Source organism: Manduca sexta, chromosome 28, assembly GCF_014839805.1.
Source record: "Manduca sexta isolate Smith_Timp_Sample1 chromosome 28, JHU_Msex_v1.0, whole genome shotgun sequence".
NCBI lineage: Eukaryota > Metazoa > Arthropoda > Insecta > Lepidoptera > Sphingidae > Manduca > Manduca sexta.
The window spans coordinates 9,666,816-9,686,921 of record NC_051142.1 but is presented as its reverse complement, the minus strand read 5'-3'; the positions used below and the strand labels follow the sequence as shown (position 1 = coordinate 9,686,921).

General features: G+C 34.8%; 2 protein-coding genes across 16 annotated transcripts; one reads left to right on the top strand and one right to left on the bottom strand.

The window, feature by feature from the left end:
- Nucleotides 1-786: 786 nt before the first annotated feature.
- Nucleotides 787-4,326, bottom strand: LOC115445135 (methionine-R-sulfoxide reductase B1). 2 transcript variants are annotated; one of them, XM_030171265.2, is made up of 4 exons: nt 4,073-4,326; nt 3,840-3,944; nt 3,470-3,631; nt 787-1,608 (listed from the first exon to the last, which is right to left on the bottom strand). In XM_030171265.2, exons 1-4 carry the CDS (start codon nt 4,158-4,160, stop codon nt 1,427-1,429), a joined length of 537 nt encoding a protein of 178 aa, XP_030027125.1. In that variant the 5' UTR covers nt 4,161-4,326; the 3' UTR covers nt 787-1,426. The 2 variants fall into 2 exon arrangements, with proteins under 2 accessions (XP_030027125.1, XP_030027126.1); XM_030171266.2 differs by having other exon boundaries at nt 787-1,572.
- Nucleotides 4,327-4,697: 371 nt separating this feature from the next.
- On the top strand, nt 4,698-19,650 carry LOC115445132. 14 transcript variants are annotated; one of them, XM_037444216.1, is made up of 19 exons: nt 7,280-7,363; nt 8,014-8,132; nt 8,682-8,810; nt 8,895-9,597; nt 9,675-9,734; nt 9,824-9,878; nt 10,026-10,575; nt 11,007-11,179; nt 11,648-11,769; nt 13,696-13,871; nt 14,442-14,546; nt 14,635-14,795; nt 15,248-15,352; nt 15,980-16,150; nt 16,281-16,473; nt 16,686-16,854; nt 16,981-17,109; nt 17,733-17,870; nt 19,476-19,650. In XM_037444216.1, exons 4-19 carry the CDS (start codon nt 9,586-9,588, stop codon nt 19,563-19,565), a joined length of 2,409 nt encoding a protein of 802 aa, XP_037300113.1. In that variant the 5' UTR covers nt 7,280-7,363; nt 8,014-8,132; nt 8,682-8,810; nt 8,895-9,585; the 3' UTR covers nt 19,566-19,650. The 14 variants fall into 14 exon arrangements, with proteins under 14 accessions (XP_030027115.2, XP_030027118.2, XP_030027120.2 ...); XM_030171249.2 differs by having other exon boundaries at nt 7,280-7,586; nt 8,895-9,035; XM_030171247.2 differs by having other exon boundaries at nt 7,280-7,743; nt 8,895-9,035.
- The last annotated feature ends 456 nt before the right edge of the window (nt 19,651-20,106 follow it).

The window sequence follows — 20,106 nt, the reverse complement described above, 5'->3', positions numbered from 1 at the left end:
TCAGCGTCATCTATTTAAAAATCAGATTTAAAATATTTCCCACGGCAGCAAGTTACGGGGATAAAACGCAACAGCTCTCAAAAGGATTAAATTAACCCCGTTTATGCACCATTTTTCATTGATGCTCCACTCCTATTAGTCATAGCGTGATGTTATATAGCTTATAGCAGGGATGGTGAATGGCACACGTACCACGTGACAAAATAATTCGGGCACGCGAATAATATGCCAACAAAAACATAATTGGGTCATAAATAAACTTGCTAAAAAGGGGCACTCGGATGGCTGTTACATGCTATATTTTTTCGTTATAATAAATGGTATGTTACGGCTTGCCATCCCTGGTCTATGGCCTTCCTCGATAAATGGGCTATGCAACTATAAAATATTTTTTCAATTCGAAACAGCAGTTCTAGAGATTTGCGCGTTCAAACAAACTTTTCAGCTTTATATAATAGTAAATAGTCAGGGAGCCCCATACCGTACACCGGGGGCATATCAGTTTTCAAACAGACTGCTTCGATAGTCGTAAGTAAAGAGGTAATCAATCCCCTATTTACCTACATGGCTATTAAAGCTGTCCTTCAATTAGGACAACCGTAATCGCAGACGGATTAGCCTCGGACACTGAATAGGACCCTTGGCTGTATTTCGGTTTGGACCAGTCTCGGAAAATGTTCAGTTCTAAAAAAGCGACGCAGACATTAAATTATATTGCGGTGAAGAAAACCCAAGCTTAATGAATGTATACTTATATGTACCAACATATTAATAAAACTAAAGGCATATGTTACACTAAAATATTTATTACAGCATTTTGTACAATGTGTCAATATAAAACTATTGAAACCTATAGTTTCCAACGAACTTAGTAGAACAATTCACATTATTAAATAAATTTGTACTAAAGCTGCACAGTTCATATAGAAACCTTCGGAATAACAATTCAATTAGGGATCTAAATATGTATTAGGGTAACACAATGACTCAAATTGGTAACCAAGATATTATGCAGCATGTAATGTCATGCTTAGCATAAGAAATAATTAAAATTATATAAACAGTTATAAAAATATTGATTTATTAATGTTAGTCAAAAACTTTTATGGCGAAAATTTAGAGGAACGTTTCAAGCATTTTAAATCAGAAATTAATTTACAAACTAAGCAAAATCATATTTTAAAAGCAATATTTTTACGCTTATTTATTTGGGTCTACATTATTCATCTGTTCAAAGGTACTTAATTACATTACTTGTTAAATAGAAAATATATAACATTATATTTCAAATATGCACAGAGGTAATTGCTAGAACTTAGTCATTAAATTAGCACAAATGACAAAACTTAGAAGGTACAGATTTGTTCGACTATCCCGTGTATATTATTATCTTACAACACCTGTGACTGATAGTTGACAAAAAACCTTAGTCTTTCCGTTCTTCGGCCGGTATGAAGTCCAATGAGGCAGAATTAATACAAAATCGTTTTCGGGTCGGTGCCGGCCCGTCATCGAACACGTGGCCCAGGTGAGCGGAGCACTTGGAGCACCGCACCTCGGTTCGCACCAAACCTGGCCGTGTTAAAACCAGTAATATATTTGCCCCAACTTTAACCGAACACATCACGTCCATCCACCAAAAAGCATTTGTTTACATTGAATAATGTATGATTTATGAACACATCCGGGGTTTCCACACAGTTCGTGTTGCGGAGTTTATATTTGGCGAGGCGTGCAGTCGCAGCGGCCGCGGCGCATACGTCGTCCAGTCGGCAGCCATCCGGGATGAGCAGAGATGGGACAGGAAAAGACGGGGCCATTTGGATGAGGAGGACAAATGCATATTATTTATCATGCACATTCCATAATGGTTAAATGATGTGACAAGTGAATGATTTTTGATATGACATCAAATGAAAAGTGTATATACATTTTTTGTGTAGATTGTGGTAATTGAAAAGAAGAGAAACAGGAACACCATTAGTATCCCATAACGTTAAAACATTTTAGAAAGTGTTGAATGTGTCATGTGACAAAATATACAAACATTGAGTTTTAGTTTGTTATAAATAGATAAATAAGCATTAAAAAATCAAATTAAAAATTACCAAACAAAGTCGACTTACGCTCGTCGTGGAGTCAGGATTGTGTCGGAGGGTGATCAAGGATACGGGAAAGACAGACAGAGAAAGATAAAAACATTAGCACCAGTGTCTAGTATTCCCGACACCAATTTGATTTTTACAGGGTATTATTAAAGGGATAATAAACATACATACATACATTACATAATATTCATAAATTGTTTATACTTTTTATAAAAACATATGATAGGGACACAGTGTTAAACCTTTTCCATTAAAACTCAAGGGTACTGGATGCTTTAGCATTAAAATATTTGATATTTCAATTGGATATTACTAACTATTCGTTTCTCATCATCTATTTCACATAACATGTTTTATTGAATCTTAAGTTGTAAAATAACATATGAACACTATCTATGCTAAAACTGTAAAATAAATTAAATTACCATACTCATGCAGTTCCATGCACATCTAAATTTGAAAAACATAAGCCATTGATAGTGTCATATATAATGAAATATGCCTCTATGATCTCTATTGTATTTTATAAAGTGGGTCAGACTAATCTACTTGCTAGATAGTATCATGCACTGCACATCCTTTATTCAGAAATATAAATTAAGATTAAAGTGCTTTAACACTGTATTGTATAATACTTTTACCTTAGTTGTGTATAATAATATTGTGATACACATTGTATTAAATAAAAACAAGTTTTATGAATATGAGATTCCATTATTGTAAACTTTGGATGAGTGGTGGTTATATATAATAAGATACAACTAAATAAGATTTATCATAATCTGTGTAAAGATAGTATGAGTGTGTCATCAATTCTTTGAAAATGTGAACAAATCACAGGTGAGGTGCATAAGTGTAGTGCATTATATTTATATAACAAACACATCCAGAAAAAAATAATACATAAAAAGCTTAACTAAACTTAAACAATGCATAACACATATATAAGAAGACACATGAACTTTATAAAACCACATTATTAAGAAATTGTTAAAAATATCTTTATTTTTAATTTTTTTCTAGATGGATAATAAAGTAATAGTCAATTTTTTATTGTTAATTCAAGTTCAAGGGCATGAAATGCAACAGGAAATGAGGACCTTGAACTGATACATTCCATACTATTGTGAAGTAGTCATTCCATTGTACCTTAGCTATTATATTCAATGACATTGAAATTTGTTCCACATGGTATGATTCAATGTTCTACAACAGAAAATGATCCCAAAAAACCACACAAACAATTTCCAAACTAACTACCCTAAAATATATAAGGTTGTCTACAATTTTGTAAGAAGTTCCATGCTACAACCATGTCAATATTGTTAAACATGAAACACACATATAATGAGTAGACATACCTGCACTTGTATCCTGATGTAAGGTAACTCGTTCTTTGGCTAGGACATCATTGAATGCAGGCCATCCACATCCAGAATCATACTTGGTTTTGGAAGTAAACAATTCTTGTCTACACACTACGCACACATACAAACCATCTTCATAAAATTTGTTGTAGCAACCTAAAATTTAACATAACAATACATTAACATGAGAATACACACAGACAAACCATAAGAATATATAAAAATAAATATTTTATTTGCTTAAGTATTCTTCAAAGCTATATAAAGGTGATTTTGTTTATTTATAGAAATGACTTACATGTAAACTCAAAACAGAAATAAAATTAATTAGCATTATTCATAGTAAAAAAAAAATGATTATAACCTGTATAAGGTCTTTCGGTTCCGGCTTCTTGGGTAACATGATACTGCAGCGGCGTCAAACGCTTCTTTAAAGTCTCTTTATCTTCCATGGCTCGCCACACCAATGCTAAAAGTACAGATCAAGTTTGTATTAACTTTTGTATTTGGCACACTTCCAAAATAGTTGAGAAGCGAGGTTCTTCCTTATTTATTTGATAATAATACACGCGCACGTTGCACAGCCAAGCGTCGTACCTGTGGTAAATGGGTGCTTTAACTGAATACTTCTATATTGCGGCAATACCTTCCTAAATGTAACAATCGATCTTATTAGGTTACGCATGCCTCACATAATAAATTATGTTGCGCAACGAAATAATGTTGCTTAATAATAATAAGCAATGATAAGATAGCGAAAGCAATAATATGCTAAAACGATGCGACACTATAAAAAATCAGACGCATTCCATCTCAGCTGTTTGTCAAGTTAACAAATGTCATCTGTCGTCCGTACTCCGTCGCTATTATAAAGATCATTATGGCGGGACTAATATATCTGGAAATTCAGAAACAGAATTTTGAAACTGAATCCAAAATGCTCCACACCTACAAATTGGCATTAAAAGTGGATGTACCTATACTTCACTTTTATTAGGATTTAAAAACATATTTTTACTCATTATTTTATATAATGCGGAATTTATTCACTTTATATTTTTATTTGGAAATATTTTATTTATTTTCAAAATAAGCTGCATAATTATCTTTTATTTAATTGAGATAATTTATTTCTCGAAGTATTCTAGAGTGTCGAGTAGGAAAGTGGCAAGATTTTAGGACAAGGCCGCTTTTTGTATGGGCATGGATTTTTATTTCGAACAAATTCCAACAAACTTCAAACTTATTGGATAATAAAGTGGCAGAAATTTGGAGCTTCGAATCATAAAAGAAGATAAAGATAACTCAAAAAATAACTTCATTGTTACGTCAAAAGAGGCGAAATGGGTAATTACCATTAGGATATTGATTTCTTTGAAATTATTAGCTGTTAGTTATTGTCATTTGCGGATATTCTTAGAGACAAATAAACCTCAGAACAATAACTAATCCCCGTATTCATAGACGTTTTTTAGCTAAGGACGCGACGGAGCAAAGCTGTGATAACAAGTCTGTTTTTCAGTGCTGACGGCATGGCAGCATTCGCAGTGTTCAGACATAGGGTCAATGTGATTGGCTAATATTGTTGTATATCAGTATTAGCCAATCACATCGGCCTTATTTCTGTTTCTTAGTGCCATTGGGCATTGAGTTACAGACTTTTTATCACAACATTACTCCGTCCTTAGATAAAAAACGTCTATGAATAAAGGGGTAAAGCTATAGAAGTCATGCTAAAATAGCAGCATAATATTGATATTGATACTATAGTACCTTACCCTTATCGCTTGGATAAGGTGACAAAAAGAGATGCATTGTTTTTTTTTTTTTTTTCTCTCTCTCTGGCAAGGCGCGGTTTGCGCATCTGCCAAAAGAGATGCATTGTTGTCACAAGTTTTAACGGAACTTCGTAATGCTAGTGATGTGGCAGTGTCGATTTCAAAAGTCATCAAATCGATAAATAAAAAAGATATTTGAGATACAGTTCGTAACTAATTAAATTACGACTTGCGTCATTAATTTTTTAACAAAAACAATTTACAAATGCTCAGAATTGTTCAGAATAATAAAACACCTTGACAAAAAAATTAGCTTAAGAGTTAAAATAACATTGTTGAAAACTCCTAAATTAGTTTTAGATAAAAACTATGTAAATTTCAGGTTTTAATTGAAGACAAATTAATCTTTCGAAATGCAAAGAATTAAATTTAAATAAAGTCGGGTGGGCAAGTGCGCCGACGGGGTAAGTGCACCTGCCCTAAAAACATCTAAAACTATTATTTTAACTTCCCGCCCGAATTTTGTCTATATATACTAAAATAAAGGTTTTTTTAGCAATGCGAAAAAATGCACCTCAAAATTGTCGAGTAGGGCAAGTGCGCCACAGTTAATAGTCGTATGGCGCACTTGCCCCTAAACCATATATTACCAACCTTTTTTGAGAATAAGTTTTGCTAATATGACTTATTATTATTAAAATGTAACAGCATCATTTTTTGTACTCAAGGTATTTTGTTTTGAGCCGACTTAAATAAAAGGGTGTATTAGTTAATTCGTCGGATATTTGTTTGTTTTAAATGTTCGTTTTTACAAAAGAAGAAATGAGAAATGTTATAAGGCCAAATTCTAAGTTTTTGAGTTATAACGCATTCAAAAATGTTAATTCCTACATAATTGTATGTTTTTTTAGTTTTTAGAAATAAAATGGATTTCGTATTAAAGCTACCATTTCTTTATAGCAACATATCCGCACATAAAACTCTAATATTAATACCTAAATATAGCAAAAAACGTATAGCAAAAGACGATAGCCTAGTTGGGTGGGGAACGGACTGCCGAGGCGAATGTCCGCAGGTTCAAATCCCAAGGGCACACACCTCTGACTTTTCTAAAAAATCATATGTGTATTCTTTGTGAATTTATCGTTCGCTTTAACGGTGAAGGAAAACATCGTGAGGAAACCTGCACATCTGAGAAGTTCTCTATAGGAATTTCGAAGGTGTGTGAAGTCTACCAATCCGCACTAGGCCAGCGTGGTGGACTAAGGCCTAATCCCTCTCAGTAGTACAGGAGGCCCGTGCTCAGCAGTGGGCAAGTATATAATACAGGGCTGATATTATTTATTATAGCAAAAAAAATGGGTAAAATGTTTTAAAGCCCTGATTTACAAATATATGGCGCACTTGCCCCGAATTTGATTTGTCAGCCATAGTTTGTTAGAATATTGAGTTATAAAAAATTATTCAAGAGCAATGCGGGTAAAACTTATTTTTCTATAGACTAAAATGAGTGTTGTCTTTATAATGTTTCATATTGGCGTTTTTTTTACACAGGCGCACTTATCCCATTTTCGGAGGCAAGTGCGCCTACTACCATCTTTTTTTACTTTGAGCAAAATATTATTAATTTATTGTCTGATTTCCTTGAATGGTTATAGGTCGTTATCACAAAATACTAAATATTCTTAAATTAATAAAATTACATTCTTAAGAATTCTTAAGACTGCTGACTTAAGTCAGCACAAAAAGAAATTATTTTGCATTGAATCCAGCTATGATAATTTTATGGCGCACTTCCCCCGACTGACCTTATAAATATCATTTTTGGTGTCCATTTGCCCATTACAATGCGATGTATCTATACATTTTTTAAATGCATTGTCTTTCCAGAATTTTAAAAAAGGTCTGAGATTATTAAACAAAAAACTTACAGTCGAATTGACAACCTCCTCCTTTTTTTGAAGTCGGTTAATAAAATGTTCTCTACAATATCGATAACTACAGTTTGTCACATCCCTGTACTAATTTAAAAAGATAGAAAATAGTGGCAAAAAGTCTTGCCCTCGGTGTGTAACTCGTGTGTAAGATTTGTGAATTGTGAGGAGGAAAAGTTAGAAAAAGAGTCAATTATGCCGTTTGAAAATATTCGAAAATGGGTTTACGTTACGACCAAAAAGCTTATATACCCAATAAGCTGTTTGATCATGCGAGACACATTGATGTTTAATTTTCTTATAAATCTCTTTGATCCAAAGAGAATTATATGGAAACTTTGATCTTTCCTGTCATATCAAAGACCATACTACGGATTTTTTTTTAAATATGACATCTAGGTACTACGTTTAATCAAAGAGCCTTTATTTATTCACGGAAAACGTATAACAAGAAGCTAGAAAAGCATTTTACATATTTAATAATCAATACACACCTATTTTACCTATCTTTTTTTTGTGCTATATAGTGGCCCTTCATTTCTATCGATGTTCGTTTGTAAGTGTAACATGTAGCTTGCCCAAACTTACGCAGTTATTAGAATAATATTAATTATTACTGTAGAAAAAGATGAAGTGTGTGTGTGCAGCCAATACTCCCTTTCCTGTTCTCTTGAGCAGACGTTTCCTATGTTTTACGTTCCGTACGAGCATTATAACGTTCTTGTACTATTTTAATGCTTGATTATAATTTAAATAAACTGAAAATTTTAGGAAATTTGTTATGGTTAGGTACGAGTAGATTTCAAATTAAGATTTCGACTTTCAGATCAGTTTTTTTTCTTAATACTACTTCTGTTGAATGTCATAGCTGCACAAAACATTAAAGAGATAAATGACAATGTTCAGATGCAAGTTCGAGCTGTATTCATGAATTGTGATCTTAATGTGCGTCAATTCATTAAGTATTTAAATATTTTAAAGTTTACTTTTATAAAAACATTTATCTTTCTTTATACATAAAATAAAACATCAGAACCCTGTATGAACCCTGTACATACATACAGAATTCTGATATATACATACCGCCCTGTACATACCTTCCGCCTTTTTTATTATGTTTCTATCAATGTTCAGACATCTGTACATAGATAGAAACATAATGAAAAAGGCGGTTACTAAAAAAGAATATTTAACGTAATAGAAAACAAATCAGCTATTATTAGAATTATTTTCTGTTCATCAACTTATTATAAACAGGGTGTCCCCAAAATAGTGTTTAGAGATAGAGCACCTTAGAGTATCCGAATCACCCCCATGTATGTTCCACAGTTTTTCATAGCTTTCGAATTATGAATATTTTTCTGAATTTTTGAGAATATTCGATATGAACAATTACTTAAATGTGTTTTTTAGGTTTTTAGCCAATGCACCAAGTTAGCTATACAGATGTGACAAAGTTGGCTATACATTGACATTATTATATTATTTTTTTAGGAAAATGATGACAGTTTTCCAGAAAGTGAAAGCACACGTTTTGCGCAAGAAGAGCTCTTTAAACATGGTTCACTTACAAATTGTAACAAGAAATTGGCGTTAACAGTAAAAATGTACGGTGAAACAGACGTCAGTATGGGTCATACCAGATCGTAAATAAATATTTCTTATCTACAATTCTCTTCACTGTTTAAATCCCTTTTCATTTTCCAGGTTAACTTTGGAGATGAATATATTCCCATTGAACACGTCATTAACGGACCAAGCAAAAGGCGCACACGTCTCCTGAATCCTTATGTGTTGCGTCTCCGAAGGGAATTGCCATTACAAGCGTATGAACTGCGTAGAATCGATGTAAGGTTATATGTAGTTACGTATTTAATAATTAGGTAACTGAGTTTTGTTCGCAGTTTCACCCACATAAAGGACCTTCGCCGGGATAAGACGAACTCGAGTTATCAAAGTCAATACTAGACATCAGATTACTTAAAATGCATTAATTAATTCATGCTTTTATTGCGTTATTGCATATTTTAGTATCTTTTTATTGATACTTAGTTCTATTGATAGTTAAAGACATTGTATAAAACGATTGACCAAGCCAATCCGATTTGACGATCAGAAAAAGGCCGTACCAACGTCAAATGCTGTTTTATATATAAAAAGCCGAGTCTTGACCTTATAAAGAAAAAAAAACACATCGAATAAAACCTCTCCCTTTTCGTAAACTCGGTTAAAAATAAACGTTAATTTTAATAATAAAAACTATTTGGATTGTGCATACACCCTTTTTGTTATTTTGCATATTTGCTTGCATATTTTAGCATTTTGCTAGTGCTTAATATGTTTAGTCATGACAATATCTCCCAGACTGACGAGTTCAACATAACACTTCGTGCCACAAATGAAACAAAATGTAGGTACCTATATAAGTATTTAAAAAGTAGACACCAATACATAAATATATTTTTTTACACACGTTATTTTTTGCAGACTGTTAGTGGTATCATAACAAGCACTGATTATGAAGAAAATAGCGACAATCTAGATATTGTACGTTAGTAGTTGCCAAGTACAGGGAAGTATCTATTAGTGATTCATATTGTTTTTTTTTTAGAATCATAACTAATATCTTTTTTCAGAAACGCCATGCTCGTGACTCTGTTACAATAAAGAAAATAGAAAATAATATGATAGGTAATAAAGATAGACAAAGGCAGTAATAGATTATTGATTTCGTTACACAGTTCTGTTGACCTCTATGTCTGTGCTTTACAATAACAGAGGGATATCGATTCGTTCACGTCTTTATAATGAAAAGAATGATTTTTTCTTACATTGCAGAAGACGGCGACAAGCTTTCTAATCTTTCTTTTTTCAACCGTTACAAACGGGAATACAGTAATGACATGGAACAACATTATGATGATAGGACTCAAATGTGGATTGTAACAGATAATTTAATCTCAGATATCCATAACTTCCAACAACCTGTGTATGAAAATAATAATAAAAATATTGGATTTCTAGAAAACGATGCATACAACGATCGTAAAATTAATCATCGACAGATAAACTCTAATTATAAAAAATCCGATCAAGTACCGCATGAAGCAAAGAAATTATTACTTCTTGATAATAAACGTAAAACTGTGCTCAATTTACAATACAACGAAAATAATTTTACAACGAAGCATTTCGATTTTGACTCAAAAACCAGTGTCCAAACAGAACCTATAAATAATAATATTGATGGTATTGAAAAGGCTTATGCCTTATATGAGATTGGCAATCCAGATATGTGGTCTACAGTCCATGTGCAATTGTTTGAAAAATTAACCTCACCAGATGGACATACTATATGGAACGATATTACTAAAGGAGAATTAGCAAGGTTTGATTTAGGAGCACAGCCCTCATGATATTTTAGAGTTAAAAGTTTTAATAAATGTAACACAATAATCCGTTCATACGCAACTTTATATTTTACGCTCGATTTCTAGTAGGTTATAATTAGACACAACTAAAAAGTAGGGTCGGTTTGTTTATCCGGCTTAAACAGGGCGTCATAATTGTGTCGATTGATGAAGGAATCCAGATTCTAGACCTCACTTCGCTTACCATCAGGTGCAAGTGGGTCCCTGCTGTGCTTGTATAGAAAAAGAAATGCGATCTAGCACTAATGCCGCCTATAATAAATACGTTATAGACCTGTCTATCCTACGAATGGTGACGCATATGATTATTGTCGTAGATATGCATTGGAATGGCACAGATTTATGCTCTATTGATTTACACTATTGTTTACCACATTTTATATTACAGTGTCAGTTCCTCACTCCCTGAGTGGGGAAATGAAAATATGAATATAAAATATCAAGGTACAGAATGGGTTACTCGAGAGGACTTTACCCTACCTACCAAAGGGTTATGTCTACTTACTCCCATACAGGACTCTGATGCTGATCACTTAATTGAAAATATTAGTTTTGTGAAAGGTTAGTTTAGTCAATAACTTGATTATCCAATTAGTACCTATGTTTTGAATTCTGTGCCAGGTACCAGTGGGATAACGATAGGGTGACATGACAGGCAAAACACAACTGGAGCCTGGCTTCAGGAGGCCCCAAAATCATGTAATTTTTATTAATATTTACGCCATTACGGTATCTTATTTTTTTGTAGCGGATAATGTCCCTTATTACTAACGTCCAGCCTTCTTGGGGGGCGACTGAGCGTTTATGTTGGGTTAACCGTTGCCTTAAGGTCGCCGGGTCGAGCCCCTAACCCTATATACAACTAAACCTACGCAACGGCCTACCAACTAAAACTTCTCGGTGGCCCTCTTCGGCGCATTAGGGACGGCTGCGTCCCACGGAAATATCTAAGTCTTCGTTCGCAGCCGCCCCTACGCCACAGGTACCTGCCTACATAAATTATTTGATTTATACTGATATTATACATAGGTCAAGAATACTTCGTGTTGCCCAAAGATGCAATAATTACTTTAGAAGGCTCTAGTAGTGTTATAAAACGAAGCAACAATGACTCTCTTCCAATGTCGACAGAATATATAAATAATGAACAGGTACTCAATATTTCAAAGTACCTATGTACAGGGGCGGATCTAGAATTTGTGGGGCCCTGGGCTGAAACTACTTAGGGGCCTATCTAAGTACTCAACTAATAGCCATGTCAAAAAACTGTTTCTAGAATAATATATTATTATTATATTTTCTGTATTGCACAAAAAAACATAAATATTACTTAAATCTACGCAAGTATTAGTTGTACAAAAGGCGACCTTATTGCTGTGGTAGCAATCTCTTCCAGGCAAACTTTGGGTGAGAGAGAAACCGAAATAGTGATATATATATGAGAATATAAAAAAACAATAAAATAATTCTAGTCGCTTATTTTGAAGTTATTAAAAAAATAATAAAGCTTTATTTTTAACATAACTCGGAAACTATTAGTCTAGCGAAAAAAATGTATTAATTTTTTTTTGTAGAAAATTTAATTCTCTATAAAATTGATCATAAGCTTTTTTTCATATCTCTCATAGTTTGTGAGTTATTGGCAATTAATCGAAAAAAGTGTGTTATTTTTTATATAAATCGAAAACTATTGATCTGATTCAAAAATTGCGTGAGAGTTTTTTTATAGGAAATATAATATAATTTTCTATAAAATTGCTCATGACTATTTTATTCGTATCTCTTAGAATTTATGAGTTATCAACGATTAATCATTGATTAAAAAGATCATAGAATGATGAATACTGATCTACTTATAAGGAAGTTCTTGGCGCGACTTTGCAGATTGATATAATTTCCTTACACAATTGTGCTGAATATGAACCTCAATCATAAGCGATATTTTTAACTACTTTTTTATAGTAAACAATGTATGAAAAAATGGTAAAAAAACATGACTTATTTTAATAGTCCTCTGAAAAATGCAAATTTTTATTATTATTTTTCAATTGAGGTTTATATAGAAGACACACATATAAAAGAAAGTTTTTTTTGTGCCATTGATTTCGGATAAAAATTGTGGCTTCCATCATGTACACCAACTGCTAAGTCGGATGACAACTTACGATGTGTATCAGCTGATATCTCCGCTACTTTCTAAGTTATATATATTTTTGTAAAATATGAAAAAAACTCACGAATATATGTATAAAATAACCTAATAGTTTCAATAAATAATATTCATTTTTTATACCTTAAAAAAATAATGAAAATCAGCATGAAAACATCCTTTTACACGTATTTACCCCCTTAACTCAATTCATAGAAGTATGCAATGTTTCATCAATGTTTTTCTATGACATTATTACGTAAAAATATTGTACGTAAACCGACTTTACAGATAACCATTTTTTAAATTCAAATTAACGCCTATTGTTTTTAGCGGAGTCTGGGGGCCCCTTGTAACCTCCGGGCCCTGGGCTGCAGCCCAAGCAGCCCTTAGGTAGATCCGGCCCTGCCTATGTACTTACTACAATGAAATATAGGTTACATTTATTTCTTGGCCCGATTGCAATTAGATAAATGCAATGACTAACATTTATTACCTACTTTCTATTGAAAAAAAAACATAAACTAAATTAATGTTATTTTGTTTTATAAACATGTATTTATGGGAGGTACATGAAACCACTGTTCACTGCTTGGCCACTGCCGGCCTTCTTTACTAAGAGGGTTTTAGGTTTTAATTTACCACGCTGGACTATCGCGTATTGGCAGACATGGATCACGATGTTTTTCTTCACTGTTAAAGCAAGCGATAATTCACAAAGAATACATACATAATTTTAGTAAGGTCAAAGATGCATACCCTTACTTTTGATCTTGCGGCACTTTGTCTCGGCAGTCCGTTCCTCCCCAAATGGGCTATCGTCACTTGATACTACTTGATTTAGATATTAGAAAAGTATAGGTACTTACCTAATACCTTATTATTATTTTTTGTACTTATAAAGTTATTTTTATGTTTAATGTCATAGTCCCGCCGGCGCGTGCAGATTCGTTTGTCTAGAGCCTTATTCACTGGCGCGGACGACAAGATGAGCATTGCTTCACGAGGAACTGATCGATTTCTAACCATTCCGTATCGACAGCCAAGCCGCGGTCAGATTGATCTGGAAGCTAAAGCAGATGAAAATCAACTTGTTACTGTGGGGTGAGAATGTTATATATTAATAATATACTTAACTCTACCGAATCAAAATATAACAATTTTATTAAATATTGCCAACTAATACTTACAGGTCTTTCACAAAACCCAAATGTTTTTTACTGATAGGTCTCTCATATGTGAGATGTCCGCCTGGATAGGCACCGCCGCAATGTCTATTTCTGCCGCCAAGCAGAAGTGTGTACCTAGTCACTGTTGTTTTCCAGTTTGAAGGACATTGTAGCCAGCGTAACTACTGATAAAACTTAACACCTCATATCTTATGATGGCGAGCGTAGTGAAATATCAAACAATACTTTGTAATTGAAGGTGTTGGATGGTGTTTCTACTGTTTATGAGCGGTCGTATGGCTTACCGTCAGGCGAATGGCAAGGTCGACTTGTAATTCAAAACAATAATAAAATGGTTTTTAACTTCAAGATACGGTTTACGACACGATACGACTACGATTTTCTTTCATTTATAGTGCTTAGACAAGTAACCTGGTTGTATAGGCAATAATAGTAACATGGGTGTAATATCCACTAACAAGGTTGTCCGTTGTATTATTTTTAGTTCATTGGGTCGCATTGCGACTGCCGTTGCTGATAGTACCAGGCCGACATCTACCGTTGTAACAATTCAAGCTTCAAATAACGGTTTAGCTGCGGCGCGATTTAGGTTTAAACTTTATAACCTTATACAATTCTACTAAATAATTTGTTTAAAGAATTCTACTAAATAATTTTAATAATTTGTTTGTTGTTAGAGCCGTGGTTCGTGAATGTCACCCCGCGTTGTCTAATGAATTGGATAACAATGATTCTGAAAAACTGGTTACGGATCGGATTCTTATACCACCAAAACATACGCGACAATTGAAACTTCAAATTGCTAATAAGATTCCGGTGGATTCTTCTCATTGTTCTGGTAATATCAGGAAATTATAATTAGGGTGTGTTGGATCGAGTTCGAATCATGGGGCTTATACCTTTGACTCAAAATTACTGCTAAACACTAACTGAAACAAATTTAGTAGTACCTATCTATAATTCACGAAACTGATCTTATTTCTCAAAGCTTAAGACAGGTCTAGCTTAATAGGGTGGGGTCAGGTGTGGACGGTGAACGGACGTCCAGGGTGCAAGTTCTAGTTGAGGCGCCAAAGGCTCTAGGGGGGCGCTACAGCCATATCCTTGGGAACTAATAAGAAGGTTAACGGATAAAAAGGGGCGCTTTTTTTTATTTAGCCTAAATCTGGTCCTGCCTGTAATTCTTAAAATTCGTAAAAAAAATATTGTGACTTATTCATGACATAAGTAAAAGATATCGCATATTTTAAAATATTATTCATATAATGCTTAATTTATATATTTTCGTAGTGGCTTTAATAAACGACTTCGATGCACAAGTGGCTGTGCGGGATGTAATAATGAGGAAAGGCGATCGTTGTTTTTGTGTGTGGCATTGCGATTGTGTTTGCTTAGGTAAGCACTGAGTTACTATATTTTATCAGGTTCCTTGTTTCGAGGATAAAATCCTTCAGGTAGGTAGATAAAATCCTTCAATACGGAAGTTGAATAATTTGGTGAAATGAGATTTGACACAAATATTAGTGACCTGCCACCTATATAGCCATCTAAATGAATATAGCATATACAGTGGCGTAACTTCACCGTCAAGTGCCTGTGTAAAATCTAAGTATATATCAAGCGGCATAAACTGAAGCCGCAGGTGGGAGAAAAAAAAGTTTTCAGCTCTGGCATCTCACTTGGCCATTCCTAAGATTGTCACTGCCTATATAGGTTTTACCGCCAACCTTTTTTTATAAATCCCAACGCACAAAACTAGATACATTTTAAATTTTAGCAGTAGCGTAGCTTGCCATAGAAGGGCCCTCTGTCTGTTATATTTGTTGGGGGCTCCTCAAGGCAGTGCGAAGTTTTGGTCGCCCGCTTAGAAAGCTCGGGGGCCCCGTATCACTGACACGGCTGATACGGCGGTAACGACGCCCTTGCATTTTGGGGCCCTTGCAACCGGGGCACCGTGGCATTTTGCCGGTCATGCCACTATATAGTCACACCGCTGCGCATATAATAAGTATGTATTGCCAGGTGAAGATCCAAAACTTCTTTGTCGCGAGATGTCGACGTCTCGCCTGTTAGCGGCAGGCCTGTCCTCACATAACCGGAAGCGCCACGCTCGCTCAGTTTGCTACAAGGATATTGTCTCCATTGATCTGTGCATAACAATAATTGGTGTTATTACCACGTTATTATTGTTAGGTATGTATTTTTATAAGTACATAATTTGATAACGCTTTCAACATTAACCATTCTCGACGCATCGCTAAAACTGAAACAAATACAGGCATCGATTGAAAACAACATTCCTGATTTTAGTTTTATTTTATAGGCTTACTGAAGGCTCTTATAGGATTATTCGTTCCTTCTGTGAGGAATTGGGGTTTGGATTGCGTGTTGCAGACGCCTCGGAAACTGGAGCATTACTATGAGAAATCGCTCAGTTCGCGGCCGGTGGAATACGATGCCGATGGTTGGCCTGTGCACCCTGACACGAAAAAAAGAACTGTACGCTTCGTCAGCGGGTACCTATTTATTTCTTAATAAAAAAATGTTATATACGTATAAGAAATATAACTACTTTCATAGTGTTGTGCAAAACGGTTGATGATGGCCGAGGGTATAACCAAAAAAGAACGGCATGTCAGGTCACTCTGAAGTTGATATAGTAAAAGAGCTGCACCTTGCTCTAATCTGTATGTAAAATATTCACTGTAAAATATAATGTATTTTGCAGATCTATGGAATTTATATTAAATACGATATACTTTATCATCGCGCCCTGTTTGCTTGTACGCAATACTATAAGGACGATTATAACTCGCTGTAAAAATCAAGGAAAGACGGAACCGGCAAAGGCGTTTGCCAAAGACCCTAAAAAGTGTTTTAGTTCTCGTGACATGCAGGTATACTTCTCTTAAAATAAATCTACAGTGGGGAATTGCACTTGTAGCATTGCTTATAGAGAAGTTGCTACTAATTAGAGTTTTTTTCACTTGTAGAACATAAAGTGCAATTCCTGACTGTTTTAGAGCGTGCAACCACGCTGGCGCCACCGACGAGGAGGTTTGCGCCGATGGATGACTCCTCAAGCTGAGGAACTGTCCGCCGATCTTTGGCGGAAAGCGTTTTCCTCTCGACAGCCGATTAAACGCGATATTGTAAGACTGTAACAGAAATTGTTTTAACGCCTATATTATTATAGGTCCTCTATCGCCTTAAAGTTAGCCGCCTAATAAGCAATATAGGTATAAACAGTTTGGAATACTAAAATATTAACTTAATTCATAATAAAAAATATCAAATGCAAGTTGTAAATACAATATCTTATCTATACAGTATACATATTAAAAAAAAAAAGTCCCCTTTTGTTGTCTGTCTGTATGTTACCGATTTTCTCAAAATCTACGGAACGGATTTTTATGAAATTTGGTATGGAGGTAGTCTAAGATCCAAGGAAGGTTATAGGCTACGTTCTATCCCGGGAAAATATATAGCGGGACTTTTATCCCGAACAAGTCCTACACGCTGCGAGGCCGCGGGCTAAAGTTTAGGTGGACACGACATCGCATTACAAATCTGTAATTTTTTTTTACTATAAGTAATATGTATGTTTTATGCATATTGTAAACCGTCTTCTTGAATTACTATATCTATTGCAGAAAACTGCATTAAAATCCGTAGAATAGTTTAAAAGATCTAAGCAAACGAACATCGTAAGCGACTTTATACCTTGATATATTTTATACCATGTAAAGAAGGTGAAATTAAATTTATATTATAGATGCAGCCACTGCTTCACGGACACCATTATCATAACGTCAATAGTAATAATGAGGGGCACGAGTCATGCGTTGATTCCGACCAAGATGACACGGAATACGTTCTCATGGAAATGCAGAAGAGCAGGGAGTCATTGAGGGTAAGACAAAATAGTATTAAAATGAATAAGTACCTAAATAAAAAAATATTAAAATCAAGGGGGCTAATTCCAGCATAGTTTTTACTTGCCTAAAATTGGTTGGCCTAAATTTCAATAACAATTAGTATTTTAACCTATGTAAAGATTTTAAACTATTTTATATGTATGTACTAACGAAATTTTATTTAGAATCAATACATGTAACTTTTTTTACATCTCCAAAAACAGTTAAATCCCTCATATAGGACGATTTTATGGAAATCAGGAATTACATTAATGCAGATAATCAATTGCGAGATTAAAATTTCTCAATATTATAAAGTTTAGTTTGCGTTTTATATGCAAATTACTTTTAAGGGTCTATTGTGGCATACTTTAAAAGGAAGAGGTTATAAACTTGTACATTTTGAGACCCGGATCAGGTAATGCGCACTTTTTAGGCCGCAGCCGTCAAGCTCAGTGCGTGGTTTCGTAAATGACGTATCACGATCAACCCCTCTAAAATCAAGCAATTATTTTCCCTAAGAAAAGGGAAGTCCAGCCTCACGCTGTCACGCATCAGTTAGTTTTAGGAGTGATTCTTTATCAGAAGTTGACTTTCGCCCCACATGTAAACGCGGTACGCGCGCGAACCGCATTCGTAATGGATCAAGTAAATTGGCTCATAAATAAAAATAGTAAAAAAAAAACACACAGTCGAATTGAGAACCTCCTCCTTTTTTGAAGTCGGTTAAAAATACCCACCCGCAACAAGATTCGGATCTTTACCACGTGTGTTTGGCCGAGTCCGACATCCGCGTCGCCCGCGTTCGCGCATACCTATACCCTCTGTTCGACTTCAGCGTCCGGATGTGTTGCAAAACAAATTTCTAAGACAAGCCCTTATTGCCCCGTGGTACATTTGTAAACGCAACCTCCACGTAGACACTAGACACCAATATGCCGACCATCAGGGACTTCGTGCATATGGCCAGCAGATGCTATTTCGATCGGGCGGTCAATCATCCGAATACGTTGGTTAGACAAAATTCGATTTATACTCCATTCGATCGCGCCAGTTGAAGACGGCCGCGTTCAGGTCTGACAGACCCAGAGGACGATATCACTCTGCCTATTCGCCGTAAAAAAAGTTCTTGAAACTCTTACATGCAATAGGACCGCAGTTTCATCCTCGTCGTGTTCCCCGTCCCCCAAACCCTTGTAATAGTACCGGCCTGCGTGCCGACGAATACGTTAATAGTCAAATTGTTAGTTCGCTACGACTACGCGCATCATAATCTCGTCCTGAGCTGAGGTTCTTAAACCATTAGCGGATTACCCTCAGCATTGTCGCTTAATTTTCAAGGGTTACAAGCGCCTAAAGCGCTCCCCCGTAAGTTCAGTATTTCTTGTATAAGCCGGCCCTTGCCGAGGCTAACAGAAGTAGTGTCATGTATAAAAAACATTATAATAATCGATGATGACAAAACCGTTCCCGCTTCAATTCAACAGAATAAAATACTAGATATTTATAGGTAGTTAAACTCTAAATACCTAATGTGCTCACTTCATTTATGTGAATTAGATACCACTTTTAAATTTTTCAATTTATTTTTTTATTTTTAGCGAAGTCAAAGAAAATTAAATGAATCTGGAGGTTTATCATCGAAGAACGATGCGAAGAGAAAAGATTTATCTAGAGTTAGAAATAATTAATAAAATGTTTTTCATATTCTATAACTATTTCTTGAATACATATCTATACATTATTTTTAAACTAATAAATATATTTTTTATAATATATATTTTTTTACTTCAGATATTTACGTAATATCGGCTGGTCGGAAAAACGCATTTGATTTTGAGTTGTACCTTGTTGCATCTTTGAAATTCAATGTCAAACAACAATATTAATTTCTCCGCGGGTAAGACCCATCCCGAAGTGCTGTTTTACTAAGATGTCGTTTTGGCCCGTATAGGAAAAACGTTGAGTTCGGGCCGAGTGTTAAGACATGACACGATATCTGTAATCAATGATTTAAAAGCACAATATTTGAAGATTTAAACACTATCCCCTTATTCATAAACATTATCTAAGGTCGGAGCATTGCTGTTATAACAAGTCTGCTTCTCAGCATTGTTTATCTGACAGCCAACTAAAGTTGTATCTCAATATTAGCTAATCACAACGGCCCTATGTCTACGCACTGCAAAGGCTGCCATGCCGTCAGCACTGAGAAACAGACTTGTTATCACA

What these genes read in the sequence shown, in the direction of transcription:
- LOC115445135 (XM_030171265.2), bottom strand. Translation starts at nt 4,160, where the DNA reads ATGCGTAACCTAATAAGATCGATTGTTACATTTAGGAAGGTATTGCCG. An exon ending in AAAGCACCCATTTACCACAG is followed by an intron (nt 3,945 to 4,072) that starts GTACGACGCTTG and finishes CTGTACTTTTAG; the next exon opens with CATTGGTGTGGCGAGCCATG. An exon ending in ACATCAGGATACAAGTGCAG is followed by an intron (nt 1,609 to 3,469) that starts GTATGTCTACTC and finishes GTTCGGTTAAAG; the next exon opens with TTGGGGCAAATATATTACTG.
- LOC115445132 (XM_030171247.2), top strand. An exon ending in ATAGCGACAATCTAGATATT is followed by an intron (nt 9,735 to 9,823) that starts GTACGTTAGTAG and finishes ATCTTTTTTCAG; the next exon opens with AAACGCCATGCTCGTGACTC. An exon ending in AAATATTAGTTTTGTGAAAG is followed by an intron (nt 11,180 to 11,647) that starts GTTAGTTTAGTC and finishes TATTATACATAG; the next exon opens with GTCAAGAATACTTCGTGTTG.